Source organism: Lactuca serriola, chromosome 7 (genome assembly GCF_051521515.1).
Source record: "Lactuca serriola cultivar US96UC23 chromosome 7, Lser_US96UC23_V15, whole genome shotgun sequence".
Lineage (NCBI taxonomy): Eukaryota > Viridiplantae > Streptophyta > Magnoliopsida > Asterales > Asteraceae > Lactuca > Lactuca serriola.
This window is the reverse complement of record NC_136414.1, coordinates 39,817,964-39,836,889: the sequence shown is the minus strand read 5'-3', so window position 1 is coordinate 39,836,889 and position 18,926 is coordinate 39,817,964. Positions and strand designations below refer to the sequence as shown.

At 34.4% G+C, this 18,926-nt stretch overlaps 1 protein-coding gene across 1 annotated transcript; it reads right to left on the bottom strand.

Annotated features, from left to right (window-relative positions):
• Positions 1-11,680: 11,680 nt before the first annotated feature.
• Positions 11,681-18,304, bottom strand: HBT (CDC27 family protein). Its single transcript, XM_079009130.1, has 17 exons — positions 17,952-18,304; positions 17,218-17,356; positions 16,949-17,021; positions 16,638-16,747; positions 16,496-16,542; positions 16,292-16,389; positions 15,057-15,355; positions 14,685-14,840; positions 14,246-14,456; positions 13,935-14,158; positions 13,706-13,771; positions 13,467-13,586; positions 13,294-13,370; positions 13,082-13,201; positions 12,562-12,781; positions 12,198-12,479; positions 11,681-12,057 (listed from the first exon to the last, which is right to left on the bottom strand). The coding sequence occupies exons 2-17, from the start codon at positions 17,320-17,322 to the stop codon at positions 12,007-12,009; spliced, it is 2,259 nt and encodes a 752-aa protein (XP_078865256.1). The 5' UTR covers positions 17,323-17,356; positions 17,952-18,304; the 3' UTR covers positions 11,681-12,006.
• Between the last annotated feature and the right edge of the window lie 622 nt (positions 18,305-18,926).

The window sequence follows — 18,926 nt, the reverse complement described above, 5'->3', positions numbered from 1 at the left end:
GACGAAGCTGCCCCAAATACTTGCAGGACATAAAGGATGGGAAGATCAAACCCTCCTTTGTAGATATTTATACTATTCTATCTAATAACTCATCACATGCTAATTCTTGGGTCCTTGATACAGGATGTGGTTTTCACATTTGTTCTGATTTGCAGGGTCTAAAAAGAAGTAGGGATGTGGAGCACTGGAAGATGAACATAATCATAGGGAATAGGAAAAATTCACATGTCACCAAGATTGGAGTTTATTTCCTTTCATAGTTTGTATGAACAAGGTTTTACCTTTTCTTTTAATAATGAAATTGGTTTAATAAATGCTTTTTTTAATGGTGTATTTTATTTTGAAGCATTACCTTGCAACGTCATATATGAAACTATGATGGTTGTAGATAACTTAGGAAATAATGTGTTGCATATTAATTCATCCAATGACTTGGATAAAGCATGCTTATGGCATTTCTGTCTTGGACATGTCAACAAGAAGAGCATAGCCCAACTCCAAAAGGATGGAGTGTTGGAGTCATTTAACTTAAATTCAGATGACACTTGTGAATCTTGTTTACTTGGAAAGATGACTAAATCACCCTTCACTGGTTCTTGTGCAAGGGGTCAAGGTTTGTTGGACCTCATATACACCGATGTGTGTGGACCCTTCAAAACCGCCATAAAGGATGCTAATCACTTCTATGTGACTTTTACTGATGATTACAGCAGATATGGCTATGTCTACTTAATCAAGCATAAGTTATAAACCTTTGAAAAGTTCAAAGAGTTTAAGCAAGAAGTGGAGAATCAATTGGGCAGGAAGATAAAGATGCTTCGATCTGATTGTGGAGGAGAGTATCTTAGTATCGAGTTTCACGATTATCTTAAGGAATGTGGAGTGTTCTCATAATTGATGCCACCCAGGATACCACAACTTAATGGTGTAGCTGAGAGGCGCAATCGAACCTTGTTAGACATGGTTCATTCTATGATGAGTCGAGCTTCGTTACCTATCTCATTCTGGGGGTATGCCTTAGAGACTGCCACCCATATCCTTAATCTAGTCCCAACTAAAAAGATTACCAAAACACCTCATGAATATAGACAGGGAAGGTTCCCTCGTTAGCACATATCAAGGTTTGGGGTTTCGAGGCTTTCATAAGAGGAGAGACTCACGAAAAGCTTGAACCTCATAGTGAGCAATGTATTTTCATCGGCTACCTACAGAAATCCTTTGGATATCTCTTCTATAGACCGAGTGACAATGTTTTCTTTGTTACAAGGAGAGGAGTTTTCTGTGAGAGGGAACTCATATGCCAGAAGGACAGTGGGAGGCAAATTGACCTTGAAGAGCTCCAAGAGTTAAGTGATGAAAGAACCTAAAACACGCTCAACCCGAGGAGGAAACTCATGTTGAACCAACTAACGAGTCCTTACCTCTGAGGAGTTCCGGTAGAGTTAGACAGGCACCTGAGTTTTATGGTTTCCATATTACTTCTGAAGGTGATACATTTATCAGTGATAGTACACTGGTAAATTTGGATGAACCTAACAACTACAAGGAAGCCATGGCAGGCCACGAGTCTGCTAAATGGAAAGAGGCGATGGACAGCGAGATTCAGTCCATGTATGACAATCAAGTTTGGAACTTGGTTGACAATGTACCAGGCCGTAAGACAGCCGGATGCAAATGGATCTTCAAGAAGAAGACCGACATGGATGGGAAAGTACATACTTATAAGGCGCGATTGGTTGCAAAGGGATTTACTCAAACTCCTGGAGTTGACTATGACGAGACCTTCTCACCAATAGCAAAGATTAAATCTATAACGGTTATGCTAGCCATAGTTGCATTTCATGATTATGAAATATGGAAAATGGATGTCAAAACCGCTTTCCTTAATGGGAAGTTGGCTGAGGATGTTTACATGAATCAACCAGAGGGTTTTGTCGATGCAAAGTACCCTAATAGAGTGTGTAAGCTTGAGAAATTCATTTATGGATTGAAACAAGCATCTCATAGATGGAATCTTTATTTCAATGAGAAAGTCAAAGAGTTTGGTTTCTCAAGAAGCGAGGATGAGTCATGTGTATATGTCAAAGCTAGTGGGAGTATAGTTAGCTTTCTTGTGTTGTATGTGGATGACATACTACTCATAGGCAATGACATCCCAACCTTGCAAGAGGTTAAGTCATGGCTTGGGAAGTGTTTTGCTATGAAGGACCTCGAAGATGCTGCTTATATTCTAAGGAGTAAAATGCTAATAAGACTTAGTCAAAGTACCTACTTGGACAAGGTGTTGAAATGTTCCAACATGCAGGATTCCAAGAGAGGATAATTACCTATCCAAAGCAATGTCAGGTTGAGTAAGACTCAAATTCCAAGTACCGATGCTAAATAGTAGAAATGAGTCGAATATCATATGCTTCTGCAGTTGGTTCGATCATGTATGTTATGACATGTACTCGCCCTGATGTAGCCTTTGCATTGAGCATGGTTAGCAGATACCAAAGGAATCCTAGTAAAGCTCACTGGACTGCGGTAAAGAACATTCTTAAGTACCTTCGAAGCACTAAGGACTAGATCCTTACCCTTGGTGGGAGTGATAACTTAAGAGTATTAGGGTATAGTGATGCTAGCTTTCAGACTGACTGATAACTTCCGCTCTCAGTTGGGCTGGATATTTACCCTAAATGGAGGAGCAATAACTTGGAAAAGTTCCAAACAGGAGATTGTAGCTGATTCAACATGTGAATCAAAGTATATAGCAGCGAGTGAAGCGTCGAAGGAGGCAATATGGTTGAAGAACTTCATCAGATACCTTGGAGTTGTACCATCTATAAGGAGCCCATGGAGATTTTCTATGATAGCGACAGTGCGGTTTCCTTATCCAAGGAACCAAGATATCATAGCAGATCAAGACACATCAACATAAAATATCACTTCATAAGACATCAAGTAGAAGAGGGACTCCTCATGGTTAAAAGGGTATCGTCAAAAGAAAATCCAGCAGATCCCCTTACGAAGGGACTGAGTAGGGTTAAGCACTTGCAGCACGCTAGTAGTATCGGGCTGAAGGACGATATTAGTTTTAGTGATTAGATAGACATTTAGAAACTTGTAATAGTTAAAATGTAATTAACATTTGATGATTGAATAAAAGGTGTTTTTATTTATAAGTAAAGTTATTGTCTTGTGTCAATTATTTACTATCGTTTCATTTTTGCATGTTTTGACTTCCAGGATAATAAGATTATTCAAACTATCCATAGTCAATCATACTTTGGAAGTAGATTATGAAAGAAGATTGTCATGAATGGGTTTTTGTATGATTAACTAAGATGTTAGAAATAGCAAAAGGTTGCTACAAACATTCATGAGTGCTCTTGAAATAAGATTTGAGTATTGGACTAAACCCACGCTCACATATCACTTCATGGAATTTATCATGTGTGATTGTGAGACGAGAATATCGTATAATCTTCTGGCGATTATTTGTTGATGGTACATTAATAGTGTGAAAACGCATCAGTAACTTGATGTTATAAAACATGTTATTATGTATGATTCAATGAAAAGTTAGCACAAGCATATAAGTTGAAGTTTATTTGTTCCATTTATCCTAAGAGGATTAAAAGCGATATCTTGGGCCCCTCGATGATTTTTTTTTTTACTTATGTGTTGGGCCCGGTCAGAACTCTATTGATGTGTTCAATTAAGTTATATATCAAACAAATCAAAAATCGGGAAACAGACTGTTGGACAATGAGTATGACTTTATTTCATGTCTTTCTCCACACAATATCATGTAGAACAGAGGATTGTATGATCACTTATCTAATGGACGCGTCAGAGTTCCACAACAGCTTTTTGAGAGCTATGATTGCTAATCGGATTTTAAGTTACATTGTCAATTAAAGTTATTAGACTTATCCAAGTGGGAGACTGTTGTAAAAGGTGTCTAATCCCATAACTATAATTGGTATGTACTTGACCCGATAGTAGCATGGTCTATTTGGTTGCATTCATCAAAGCAATATGTTAGGAAGGATATTTGAGAAAGAGGTTAATTATGATTTATTAATATATTATAAGTATAATATATTAATTGAGGAATCATATTATTTAACTAGTATTGATCAAGAATTAATTTAGTGATCAAAAGAGACTAATTAAATTGATACATATGGATTGGGCTAATCATCCATGATTGATGTGTGATGGGCTTATGGGTTAGTCCATGAAGTGGTTGTCCAAATCAAATGGGTGGATCATAAGCTTATGGGTGTGGATTAGGGTTACACATGACCCTTGATATTCTACACACACATACACACACACACACACACACACACACACACACACACACATATATATATATATATATATATATATATGTATGTATTCATAAGCTAAAATCGGTTGGACACACACACATACCACTTGTATTTTGAAGAGTAAGAACCGATTTTAGAGTCTCCATAACCTCTCTATATTCATCCTAATTTTGTGATTCCATTTGAGGAATCATAATTGGGGTGCTAAGCTTTCTTGAGGCCAAGTCATTCAAGCTACTACACAAGGTAATATTCAAACTAGTTTTTATGATTCAAATATCACCTTGCACGCTAGTTTAGGCTTCATGCTTTGGAAAATGTTTATTGCATGTAAAATTAGAGAAAACTTAGATCCAAAGCATTAGGGTTGTATGTGCACCATAGGAATGTTAGAGTACATAAAACCTAACAAAATCAACATGAATCATTAACAATTTAACTCATCAACAAGAAGTGGTTTAAACTTCCATATCATGGAGTTAGTTTCAATCTAGAATCAAAGATTCATTGTTGAATCATAATGGCACCACGTCATACCTCAGACTAGGAGGTCAGGGACATGAATAACCCTTTGTATTTTAAGGACCAGACAATTAACTCTTACGTTGATGACTATGAAATCAGGGTAAGCTATTGGGTTTTGCTCAATGTTTCAGCAGAACATGAGACATGATGCATACGGCAAGCATGCTTCCAGGGACAGCGTCAGGTGAGAGATAACTGAATAGAAAATGAACACCCCAGCCTTTTATCGATTTTTCATTTGGACCAAGCGATCTCTTTTAGAAAGTTTAGACAGTGCTAGACAGTCAGTGTGAGGGGGTGACTCAATGTTTTCAGCAGATGGTCTTGCTGATGAGAAACTTGGAGAGATTTAGTCACATACAGCAGCATGCTTTTATGGAAAATAATGTGACAAAAGTTGCGTAATAGGCTTAGAGTTTCCACCCTTGGATTCCTTTCCAAAATGGTACAAAAGAATACACAATATAAGAATACAAACAAAAGAATTAGTCAAAGAAGAAAATAGTTTAAACGGGGAAATATGTGCAGCTTTTTCAGAAAGGTGATAAAGACTTGTTACATCAAATCTTTGGAATTGAATGGTCATTAATGCATTTCCATTTTCTGAGATATCTACCCCTTGAATTTTTGGCTATAAAAGAGAACAAAACAAGATCAATCATATCACACAAAAGCAACACAATTCATAGTAAACAAGGAGAGAGAATGACTTCAATCATTGAGGTTCTAGAGATTGATTCCAAGCTTCATGTTCACCAAGAACAAAATAAGAATATGAACCAGTCTTTGTAACCAACGAGTTAGAGGGATCCAATCTTTGTAACCTTTGAGTTATGAGAGTCACCAAGACAAAACTCGAAGGTTCCATACATTGAGATCCCTGAGGGAAGAGAATGTGGGATCACTTTGTTTTTAAAGACACCTTTAGATCTTTGAGGTGATGGAGTTGCAGTGACATCGTCTCTAGAAGTTAGTTGTGCTAGATCATGAAGCTCCACTTCATCTCATTGCAACTGAAATAGGTTGTTCAAGGTGGAGGAGATATATGCACAGAGGAATGCTTAGTGGCACAGTTATCCCCCATCTGGTCTCATCAACATAAAGCAACATGTCAATCAACGTCATTGAGAGGGAAGTTGTTGTTGAAGAAAAGATGCAAATTCAGCGTCAACTAGCTCTTACAATGGAGGATGAGGCATTCAAGAAGTGACATGTTGATCTTAATCAATTAAGATCAATGTTGAGAGGAAAACTAAAGGTCCATATAAATATCATTATCCCTGAGTGCAAAAAGCACGATTTTGTTTTCAGAATCAAACACTTTTCCCTTATGATGGTTGAAGAAAACTTTGTAACCAGCATCACAAAGTTGACTCATGGAGATGAAGTTTCTTTTCATACCTTCTACATAAAACACATCCTCCAACTAATTGTCATGCATTCAAAAGTTCCAACGTCTGCAACAGTTCTTCTATTATTGTCACCAAAAGTCACCATTGGACCATCCTTCTCTACAAGATTTGTTAAGAGTGACTTGTAACCGGTCAAGTGTCTAGAACTTCCACTGTCTAGGTACCAAGTTTGACCTAGATTTAGACTTGATCCTTTACTAGCGTGAGAACCATCAGTGTCACAAATGCCATCAAGGGAATCATTAACAAGTGTCATGAGACCCTTAACATTCAGTCCCTCATTTTCAGATGTCTCCTCTTCATCACCCATTCTTCATGATCCTCTTGTTTTGCAATGAAAGTTTTTGGCAGAGAGATTTTTCCTTCTTTATATGAGCCACCAGCTTCTTGTAAAAATCTTCATAGTTCTCAAGACTTTAGGCTTGTTTCTTCTCTTTGTAATCACTAGAAAAATGATCAGGGTTTTCCATAGTTAAAGCAGTTACCTGAGTTTCTCTTCTCTAAAGTGGGTCTTCTTATTGAACTGTTTCCCTTGAATTAAGCTCTTCTAACCCTGTCTGCTCTGCTTTCTTCGTAACGCTTGACGATAAGTGCAGCGCTAGCAACAAGCTCATTGATGAGATCTTCATCACTTTCTTCACCCTGGTCTGAATTATCAGATTCGCTGATGGTCTTCCTTTCTTCCTTTCGAGGCACCAGAGCAACAGACTTTTCCTTGCTTGAATCATTCATGATTTCCTTACGAAGAGCTTTGGTCTCTTCGTAATTTTGCAGATTACCGAACAAGGAATTTAGATCCATGTCATTGATCTTTTCACCATTCTTAAGGACATCAGTGTGATGTTCCCATCTTTTTCCGAGAGAATCCAGGAACTTTAAGACCAACTAAAAGGAATGCCTGACGACTCCCAGCCTGCGCATATCATTAACCAAACAGTTAAACCTATTAAAGGTTTGGATTAAAGAGTCACCTTGTTGAGCAAAGATGTGATCATATCTTCAATTGATATTATTGATAGTTGTGGCCTGGACTTCCACAGTGCCTTCATAAGTTACCGTCAGCATATCCATCATCTCTTGGGCTGATTTACAGTTCTGCACAAGATGGTACATGTGATATGGAAGAGAGTTTCTTATCGATGCTCTAGCTATAACATCAAGATTTATTAGCCTCTTGTCATTGTCTTCATAGTTGGTCTTAGGTTTTTGCTTCAAGGAACCAATTGGAGCATTGTTGGCCATAGGTTAATACATGGGAACATGAGGACCTTTTTCAACGATTTTACGCATCTCATAGTTCATGGTTTCAAGAACCACCATGGCCTTTGTTTTCCACATGGCTAAGTTTTGTTCATCAAAGGGAGGAATTTTGTTGAGGCCAAAGGATTTGGAATTGCTTGAAGTCGACATGATTGCTTGAGTGTATCAAAAACCCGTTCCGATACCAATTGAAGGTTTGTATCGATTAGATATACTTCAAGTATAAATACTAAAAAGAAACTTAAACAACGAAAAATAAAGAACAGAATTTAAAAGACACAGAGAGTTCTCCAAATTGTTTCTTTCACCAAGAAAGAGGTTTTGTCCTCACCAAGAAGACGGTTGTCAAAAAGACGATTACAACACCAAGCCGTGCTCACAACATTAGGGTTTTTCCCTAATGTTATATATATATATATATATATATATATATATATATATATCAATCTCATGATTCAAGGGTTTGCATATAATTTATACTAAGAACCGATCTTATCACAAAGATAACAGATCTTTGATCTATTATATACTTATCTATATCATTATCTAATATACAAAAGATTACAATCGGTTAACTGTACTATAAGTTGACGATGATAAGCTTGATACGTTGGTGATGTAAATGTAGTAGACGCTGACGTTGATATATTAGTGTATTGTGTGTTAGACTAATTAGATCATAAGGGATGGCCTTACAGTAATTATAATTTTTGCAGTGGAATAATGAGTTTAAATGCAAACTTAATCCTGATGGAGAGTTCACACAGTGGAAGTGGCTAGAAAAGCCATTGATATGAAAATCACAACAATAGATGGCGATTCAATTGCATGGATAAAAATTATCACACTAAAAGTATCTGGTTTTATGTGGAGAGAAAGGATTGGTCATAATCTTGTAGTCGTGACACTTGAAAAACGAGGTCTTCAATTGTCATCTACTAGTTGTCAGTTCGTCACATATGTTATTCAGGATAAGAAATTGTATATCATGTTCTCGTTAGGTGCATATACACAAGGTTGGTGATCAAATGGATCTTCAGATGGTGTGGGATCCCTCAAAGACAGTTTTGCATTGTACCTAAATTCTTGACTTTCATTTTTTATTTGAGTAATTTCCCAAATAAACGTAAGATTGTGATTTTTGTATATTATGGTCTTTTATGGCGAATTTGGAAGGTTATGAGTGACAAAATTCACATCAAGATAGCACGGTCCCCTACTTTTGTGGCGGATGATGTAATTTCGCTGGTGTAAACATAGGAGGGAATATAATCCTTGTAGGTGGAGTGATTGGTGGTACACCCTTGTTCTTATCTTGGAATGTTGCTTATTGTAAACTTTGTTTTGTACCTCATCTTGTTCCTTGTTAGGTGTCATCTTTTATTGATATTTATTTGTCGTTTCAAAAAAAAATATCGTTAAAAAAAAAGGAGTTTCGCTAAATGAAGATTCCCCGTTTATCATTATAAGATCATATGAAAAAAGTTGATTAACTTGATTCACATGTCACATTAGGTCAAATTCAAACACCACCACCATATTGGGTCATCTGAAAAAACGTGATTAAATACCAATTGCACATACAACTCTTCTTATTTTGAAATGAATATCTTCAAAAAAAACACCAACCATAAAGCAACACACCTTATCCTTTGTCTTTTCTAAAAGAGTTAAATGTTACAAGTGCATAAATAATTTTTAAGTTTTTTTTTTACAAAATACTATTGATTTAAAAAGTATATATCATAAATATATTACTATTTGGTTTTGTTTATAAAGTACAATTAAAATTCACTGAAGTGGTAGTATTTCGTTAACACCATGTTACGGTTGCTAGTATGTAAGTATTTTAAAAATAAATGGTATTTGGTGAAAAACAAAATAATTCATAAATTAATCCAAACAGTCCATGTGGCTTGTTTTTTAGACCTCACTCGTTATACACATAGGACACAACATAATAAAAAAAAAGATAATATCACATTGTTCGATTTGGACTCGGGTACAGAACAAAAATCACATTTTTATAGTAAAACAAGATAATGACAACATTCAGCTTATCGTTAATAAAAAATGTAAATATCCTCATCATCCTAATCACTAAGAATAGCCTAAAAAGTTTGTCCGGACTAGAACAATAAAAACATATATAACTAATGTTACATGTCTTTTACGGCAGTTTCACCGAATACATACTTACATATAATCAAACTATCAACAATCATTACAATAATCTAACACTTATAAAACTCTGACTAGATCTAAAGAGCGAGGGCATTTTGGTCCGAAACTGACCGATTGGTGCCAATTGGCAGAAAAGGTCATTGATTGGTAACTTTAATTTAGAGTAAATTACTAAAATCGTCCTTATGGTTTAATCAAAATTGTGTGTTTAGTCCCTAATCCTTTTTTGCACTCGGATCATTCCTGTGGTTTGATTTTGTTGCGTTTTTCGTCCCTATGGTTTGGTCAAAATTGCACATTTGGTCCCTAACTTTATATATATATATATATATATATATATATATATATATATATATATATATATATATATATATATATATATATAAGGGGCGAAAAATGCAACAAAATCAAACCTCATGGACGATCCGAGTACAAAATAAATGTTAGGGACCAAACGTGCAATTTTGACCAAACCATAGGGACGATTTCAGTAATTTACTCTTTAATTTACAACATCAATGGTAATCTTGACAATTTATGAGTGTGTGTGCATATTCTCATGATTTTACAATTTATATCAGTCATGGGGATATATATATATATATATATATATATATATATATATATATATATATATATATATATATATATATATATATATATAATAGCACTTATTAAATACCGTCTAGAGTAGCAAACATGTTGTATCGTTGGGTGTAACACAATAATTCAAGCAAAAGATATACCATCAAGGTGATTAGAGATTGTTTACTAATAATTGTGAATGACAATACTTTCCAAAATATTTATTAAAAGGTAAAATACTTTTTATAAAATGGAAAAACTTTCATAAACATTCAATTTTTATAAAGAAAATAATAGAGTTTCTATATGTAATAGAGAATGTGACAACACTTATATGCTTTCAAGTTCGAAAAGTTTGAAATACAATTTTGGTCAGTTTTAAAGTTCTACATTGTCAATTGTCATAACCTCTCATAAAGACTGTATTTTAAAGTTTGAAATGGAGTCCGCTCACTACAAATCATTGTGTTCTAATCTTTTATACCTTAACGGCTTAACGTTTAAATTTATTTATATCTTTGTAATTGTTAATTGAAAGATCTTGATTGAACATCTTAGTAATTTATATTTATGTAAATCAAAGTAAGTTTATTTTTATGAACATGGTTATGGGGATTTGTCAAGATTGTTACACACACATACACAAAAACAAACACACCACCAACTCCAAAACAAACTTTTAACAAATAAAAGGAGGTTTTGCTAAATCAAGATTCCCTCTTTTATCATTATATAAGATCATATAAGAAAAAGTTGATTCACATGCCACAATATTAGGTCAAATTTAAACACCGCCGCTGTCCGCCACCATATTGGGTCATAGGAAAAAAAACACGTGATTAAATACCATTTGCACATCTATCTTTTCTTATTTGGACATTAATATCTTCTGAAAAATACACACCAACCATAAAGCAACCCCATCATAGTCATTTCAACGTCGTAGGTTAACCATATAAAAATTAAATTTAAAAAAAAAAAAAAAAAAAAAAAAGAACCAACAAAAAACCCCAACAACCTTATCCTTTAGTTTTCAAAAAGAGTTTATGTCGGAAATTGATAATGTACTATTTTAAATTTTTCTAAATACCATTTAGTTAAAAAAAATATATCATAAATATTTGCTTATCTTCTAATAAAATTGTAAAGCAATGGTGTTTTGTGAAAACAAAATAATTCATTACCCATTTATGACTGGAGATTGTAGTATTTTAAATTTTTCTAAATACCATTGAACTTAAAAAAATATATACATCATAAATATTTAGACCCCATTTCTTACGCATGAAAAGATTGAACAGATAACAGATAACCACACACCCCGTTCGCTTCAAGACAAAATTTAAATGCTTTATACCACTAAAAAGTAAAAAAATAACACAAAAGCGCAAATGACGTAAATACCCTCCTCATCTCCAGTATTAAAAAATAACCCTAAAAAGCTTGTCCAGACAGTCAATAAGATAAAGGTACATGCCTTTTGCAGGCGGTTTCAACTAAACGGGTACGTACATATAATCAAACTATAAACCGTCACCACTAACATATATATATCCTCTGTCATTACAATTATCTAACATCTTAATAACGAGGGCATTTTCGTCCAGAAACGGACCCCATAATTCCTTGTGAGTGCCACTTGGCGTGAAAGGTCCTTGTCGCATAAATTTTACAAATGGTCTTGACTCTTGACTTGCACTTGCACTTGCGCGCCACCTCTATAAATTATCTTCTAACTCATCCGGTACATGTAATTTCTCAATGGCAGCCTATCAGAAACAAATAAATTGTATCAGATAGTGCAATGCCATGCATCAGGTCTGACACAACACATGTTGTGTCAGGCCCTGACATCAGGCCTGACGCATTGCGTCAGGCCTGTACTACTTATATTAGAAAAGTAAGTTACCTTAATAGTAGCGACATCTGTCGCGGAAGGTTTTAAATCCAAAGCGAGACCGAAATGAAGCATGGCCTTGTCATACATAAGGCGGCGTTTATATATCTTTCCCATTAATGCATACACACTGCTTTCACGAGGCGCGTATTCTTTAAGCTCTTCTAGAACTTTCAAAGCACCATTGAAATCTTCCATGCTCACAAGAATGTTAGCTTTTTGATACATAGGGAGAGGGTTCTTCTTATCCGCTATTATCGCATTCTCCATTATCTCTAATGCTTCTTCGTTTCTCTGATAGTTTTATAAAATTTCAAATAATTAATTTTAATTTTGAATGTTAGTAACATTTGAAATGTATTATTTATTTATTTACCTTTAAGGCATGCAATGAGGTTCCCAAATAAGACATTATGACAGAAGAACGGGGGTTTATTTGGAGAGCCTTTCGAAAGTGATGTTCTGAGAATTCGTATTTTTCTTGGCGAAGATATATCATTGCAAGGCCATACCATGCATTATAATGTCTTCCATCGACTTGAAGGGCGTTTTGGTAACTTTTTATTCCATTCTCAAAGTCCTCCAATGCCACATATCTGTAAAGAAAGATAAAATGTATATGAAAAAGTGATGTAAGGATGAATTTGTACATGCGAAAGGACAAGCTTTTATAGATATTTTTTATAACAAGGATGAAAAGGGCATTTTCGTCTTTTGCACAATCAGGACATCAGGGTTTTTTTCCCATTATGTCATTGGGTGAACGGATAGTGATGTTTGTCTATATACATAAGGTCTGTTTCTTTTCTAGAATGAATAAAGACTAACTGACCATTTTACCCTTACTATCCAAAAAAAAATTCAAAATATAAAAAAAAGAAGCAAAAAAATCATACTCATGACCGCAAAGGGTGTGAGCATAAGCAAATCTTGAATTGAGTTGTACTGCACGTTGAAAGTTCTTGAGAGCAGTTTCATGGTCTTTTTGCATACTAAAGCAATTTCCCATTGCACACCTGTCACATTTATATTTAAAAAAAAATAAAATAAAATATAAAAAATGTCCTTAGAGAAATAACTTGACTTTGTATATTTTTAAAATGGTTACCATGATTGAGGGGCTAAACGATCCGTTGATATTAGCTCTTGTGCCAAATAACTCAACCTCATATCCTCCTTCAGGTGCTACAGCATAAGAAACCAAAGATTATGGAAAATTACCATTTTGCCCTCTGAGGGTTGGGTTCTAGTTATAGTGTTATAATACCAATGAGAACTTACATATAAAACAGTAGAATAAATATCCATTCCTTCTAAGCTATAAGGAGAAGCCAATCTAGCATTGCTAAAGGCACGCTCAGCTTCTAGATAATCAACCAATTCAAAATGAGCTTTTCCCACCTGTGGTTAAAATTACCAAAGTACCCCCCCAAAAAAAACATGTAACAAAATACCAGATATTCATTAATTAAAAATTTTTAAAAGGATGCTTATATAATGATATATAAACATTAATTTACCTGAGAGAGAACCCAGCCTGTGTTATATTGCTTATGAGGAAGTTGAAGAAACACATCAAGTGCATCCTGTTTCACAAAACTCAGTCATCAGCAAATTACTACATCACTAAAAAAAAGGTCTTCTTTTTTAAGTATTTTACTTTCATTTCTTTTTTATTCCAGCATTCTATATAAATACGTAAACAAAAGTACATTGCTATTTCTTGCAAAGTTTGTTAGTTTTACATACCTGACACCGATATAGACACGAAAGCCTAAAAGCTTCCCCAAGGATTTTAAGAAGAGACAATACATCTGAAGCACCAGTTGCAATTTTTGATACACTCATGGAAGCCCTACTACCCATTGACATGATTAAACCATCACAAGATACAGATACAGTATCAGGTGAAGGAGATGAACCAGAAGTTGTGGTTGCATTTGAACGTGTGTCATCAACCTCAGACCTAATCCCTGACAAAATTATATATAATATATATAAGATAATGTGTAAAGTTCAAAAATTAAATAAATAAATGAAAGTAGGATTGGATTGTTGACCTTCATTAAAAGATTCAGAAGACCAAGATTTTTCTTTTCTAACAGTTACTGCACGAAATGCTGCAGAGGTTATTTTAGAAGTGACAGGATATTTAGAAGAGTGATGATTTGTTGTTGTTCCATTTCCAGTTATATTTGCTACAGATCCAGTTTCTCCAGCAAGTCTAGTGCTTCTTCTAGGACCAGAATCAGAAAATAATCTTCCTGATATCTGAAATTTAAAAAAACAAAACATATTAAAATAATTTATCTTCATCTATCTGAAAAATGTTTTATAAAGCCCCTTAATCTAATTTGTGATATTTCAATATGGGATATTCCAAAACAAAAGATTGACTGATACCAACATTTAAGTAAAACTAATATCACAATAATTAAGGGAGTTATATATATTAAAAAGAAAAAAGCAATTGTAAAATTATTAAAAGAAAAAAGGAACCTTTCTTAGCTTCCCTTCATCGACAAACTTTCTTCTAGGAGCTTGAATGGTGGATTTGACAGTTGACCTTGGGGAGGCATCAGCACCACCAGAACTTGAATTTGGACCATTTGGGACCATGTTTCTACATATAGGTGGTGGGGCCACACCTGACAACTAAAAAAAAAAAAAAGAATATGAAGTACATGTGAGTTACTTTTTATTTGATATAGAAATCATGACTAAATAGAGAGTAAAATCGTAACTTTTTTCATGTTCTTTCACATTGGATAACTCACAAGATAAGTGTGATCCAAGAGAAAAGATGGAAAAAGTAAGTGGAAAATAAGAAAAAAGAAATAAATAATTAAATAAATAAGTTGGGTATAATACCTGAGTGGCCATTGGGGAAGGGGTATTATAAAATGATATGTTTGCATGAACACCATTATTGGGTTGAGTAGCAGCAGCATTTCCAGCAAAAACTGCAGCATTATGATTTAAGGAATTATCCTTAACATTATTTCCATGTAAAAGTCTCAGTTGCCTTGGACTAACACTCTCTGCCAGCTGTCTCCCAGAAACTAGATTATGATCATCACCAGGGGGGCCCACGTCATGACTCATGTACTGCTTCTGAATGCATTCAGAAGCTGATTCCCCAAAGACTGATGTTGCTTCTCCAGCAGCTCCTGAAACATACGATTCTCCAAATCAATAAGACACACACAAAAGATGTAGCTGAATGCTAAACAGATCTAATGGGAACAGGACTTGGGCTATGTTTCTTTTTCATTTTTTTTTAATGGCTATTATGGTCTTTTTTTAATCTACAAGCATTTCTGGAAACAGAAGGGTAAAATGGTCATTTACACTCATTCAGATGCTCGTATAGGGAAAATGGTCATTTTCGATTTTGCATCATTTCTAGACAGAAGGGTAAAATGGTCATTTACACTCATTCAGATGCTCATAAGTAAAATGGTCATTTTTGGTTTACCATCATTTCTTGACAGAAGGGTGAAATGGTAATTTACACTCATTCGGACACTCAAAGGTAAAATGGGCATTTTCGATTTTGCATCATTACTAGACAAAAGGGTAAAATGGTCACTTACACTCATTCAGACATTAATGGGTAATGGTCATTTTATATTTAGCAACATTTCTTGACAGAAGGGTAATACATTCATTTACACTCGTTTCACACGTTAATGAGTAATGGGTATTGGTCATTTTGTATTTAGCATCATGTCTTGACAGAAGGGCAAAATGGTCATTTACACTCGTTCTTCAGACGACTCATCATCCAGTCCAAAAAAAAGAAATAGACTTTATTTATCCAGCAACAACTCTAGACAAAAATCATTTATAAACACAGCACTTAATGGAAAAAGAAAAAGAAAAAGAAACAAGCACTTAGCTATATATATAAATATGATTATTTCATTTTCAATTAATGCAGAAAGAACGACTTAATAGAGAAAGTCAACAAAAGGAAGCTTTCCCCAAGTATTCCATCATTATTTTTAATATTTTTAAAACATCATTTATCCAGACAATACTTAATAAAGAATAAAAAAAACACTGTAATTTTTTTTTGCAAACCTGCTTATTAAATGACATACCTAACTTACACAATTCCTCATATGCAGCCCACAAGAGAGGATCTAGTGATAAAGCCTGGTTAAATTGATGAGCAGCACTTTTCATTCTATCTGTGTATCTGAAAGACATTACAAATTTGCCCTCATTCAGTTTTGAGCAAAAATAAGTTAATTAAATGTTTAATAAGTTAATAACTGCATTGGAGTAAATTATGGTTTATATACCTATATATGAGCCCAAGAAGATAATGACCAGCTGCACCATTTGGCACCTAGAGAGAAATAAATAAATAAATATCATTTATCATATAAATTTAAATGGAAAACATCAAAATTTGAATGTATGTTACAAAAGTTCAGTGGATACCTCTGCACTTGGCTCATTAGAAGGGCATAATGCCATTTCAGCTTCATTTAGGAGATCCATTTGAAAGCATGATATTGCAAACAAGTATCTGGATTGAGGCATTTGTGTTCCTTCAAATACAATAATTAATGAAAAACAAGAAATTATAATAAGCTTCCCTTCATTAGATAACAGTTAATAACCTAACAAAAGTTTTTTATTCTTTTTAACCTTGATGAAACCGGATTTAAAGATGTGAGTAAAACTACCATGAAAAATATGGTGATGCCATGAAAATACTTTAAACATGAAAAATGCCAGGTCACACATACCCTTTAAAATATGGTAGGCTGAGTAAGCTTGATTGCTCTGCAAGTAACATGCAGCTAACAATTGCAAATTTGCCTGTAAAAAATTCACAATTTAGCACGAAAGAAAGAACTTGATACAAAATGAGATACCAGAATCCAGATAGTAATAGTGCATAGTTACAAAAAGCCTTTACTTTGTGATGGTTTAAAGACAGAAAACTTTACAATTATAATCAAAGATATAGAAATATTCAATCTCAAAAAAAGGTGAAATTGAAAAAGATACATACCTCTGAGGGAAACTCAGAGCAAAGCCTTTCACACATGAAAATTGCATTGCGATATAATAGATGTCGCAGGCTGTTCTGTACACAGTCAATTAACACACCCTCCATTGCAAACTCACAAAGATAGATCCAAATTTGCACACTGGAAATACAGAATTGTTAGATTTGAAGATGTGAAAGTGTTAAAATGTAAGAAAGTAACATGATCCCATTGATAACACAAATCAGATACATTAGCATTTTAATACACAGCTATGAAGGGAAAGATATGATGTAACCGACCAATATGTCATTATAACTTGGTAACCTAGGAAAAATACTTAACCCAAAAAGGGGGAAAAGAAAGCAAAGGGAAAAACTAGTAATTGAACAAAAAGTGGCAATAAAAACCCTAAATATAATATGTAAAGGCAGCTAGAAAGTTCGCCGTTGAGACACAGACGAACAACCTAAAGAGAATAGTCCATCAGAACAAAACACAAACGGCAGAGCTCAAATAGGAACCTGCTATAGTAAAGCACAAATAAAACGCAACCAACATCTCATATGAACATGCAAAAAGAAGGCTCTGAGGGTGACTGGGAACCGAATCATCGGCACATACTCTCATTTCCCTTCCACGCCGAAAGAAACCCCAAATTCATCAAGCATCAGACTCGATAAATCGGTAATGATTAATCAAGAACCTATACATAAAATTCCTACATTCAGTTAGAAAGAAAAAAACAACCCAATACCTGTATCCACGATGATTAGTTGAAGATGGAGGCAGCGACCTCTGAAGCCCGGGTTTCCGAATCAATTTGAGATAAAACAAGTTATTTTCCTCACCAGATACAAAGACACTCGAATAATGGAGTTTAGTAGATATTGAAAGATGAATATGTTCTTGAATGACTCCCTTTGTCGAGAGATGCGACTACTGGTGTCTGTGTGAATACGACTACTGGTGTCTGTGTGAATACGAGACGAGAGAGAGAGAGAGAGAGAGAGAGAGAGAGAGAGAGAGAGAGATTCAAATTTGTTCAACACTGAAATTGTGATTGAATCAGCGAGACGTCGTGAGTCACGACTCACGAGAGGGGTTTTTGGGGGATTTTGAATTTCGAGTAAACATTTAACCTAACGGTAAATCTCCAAATCGTTTATCGTTTATGCTTTAAATATTATTATTTTCGGACTTTAAATATTTAATAAATTAATTTCAACATTTTTGTAGGTGTATCAAAAAAACCAAAACGTTCTTATGTGCACATATTGATGTCAAATCGATTTGTTGTATGTTCATCATTCGAAGCAACTAGATTTCATACTTCATTTGTTGTATTGCTAAGCTCGAACATGGATTATGTATTTTGTTTTTTTTTTCCGTTTGTTTCTTGATTGTGTCATAAAAACATGTTTTAAACGCATAATTTCGTAAACTCGTTACATAATATTGAGTTTTCTATGCATGAGATGGATGGAACAACTTTCGTATAGTGATGGTATTGGTTTTGTACTCTTATTTTGTGATTCATAGATTAATTTGGATTTTGGTAAGAGAACAATAAGAAATTATGATGATGTGCTAAATCTTGCAAAACACATTTATGAACATTAAGGAATTGATGTTATATCAAACATGATCAAATATATGATCAAATCAAACTATTGACATACTCAATGGCATGTATTTACAGTAAATGGCAAAGATTAAGGTACTAGAAGAA

What these genes read in the sequence shown, in the direction of transcription:
- HBT (XM_079009130.1), bottom strand. Translation starts at nt 17,322, where the DNA reads ATGGAGGGTGTGTTAATTGACTGTGTACAGAACAGCCTGCGACATCTA. An exon ending in CTTCTTGGGCTCATATATAG is followed by an intron (nt 16,390 to 16,495) that starts GTATATAAACCA and finishes AATGTCTTTCAG; the next exon opens with ATACACAGATAGAATGAAAA. An exon ending in TTTATTCTACTGTTTTATAT is followed by an intron (nt 13,371 to 13,466) that starts GTAAGTTCTCAT and finishes CTTATGCTGTAG; the next exon opens with CACCTGAAGGAGGATATGAG.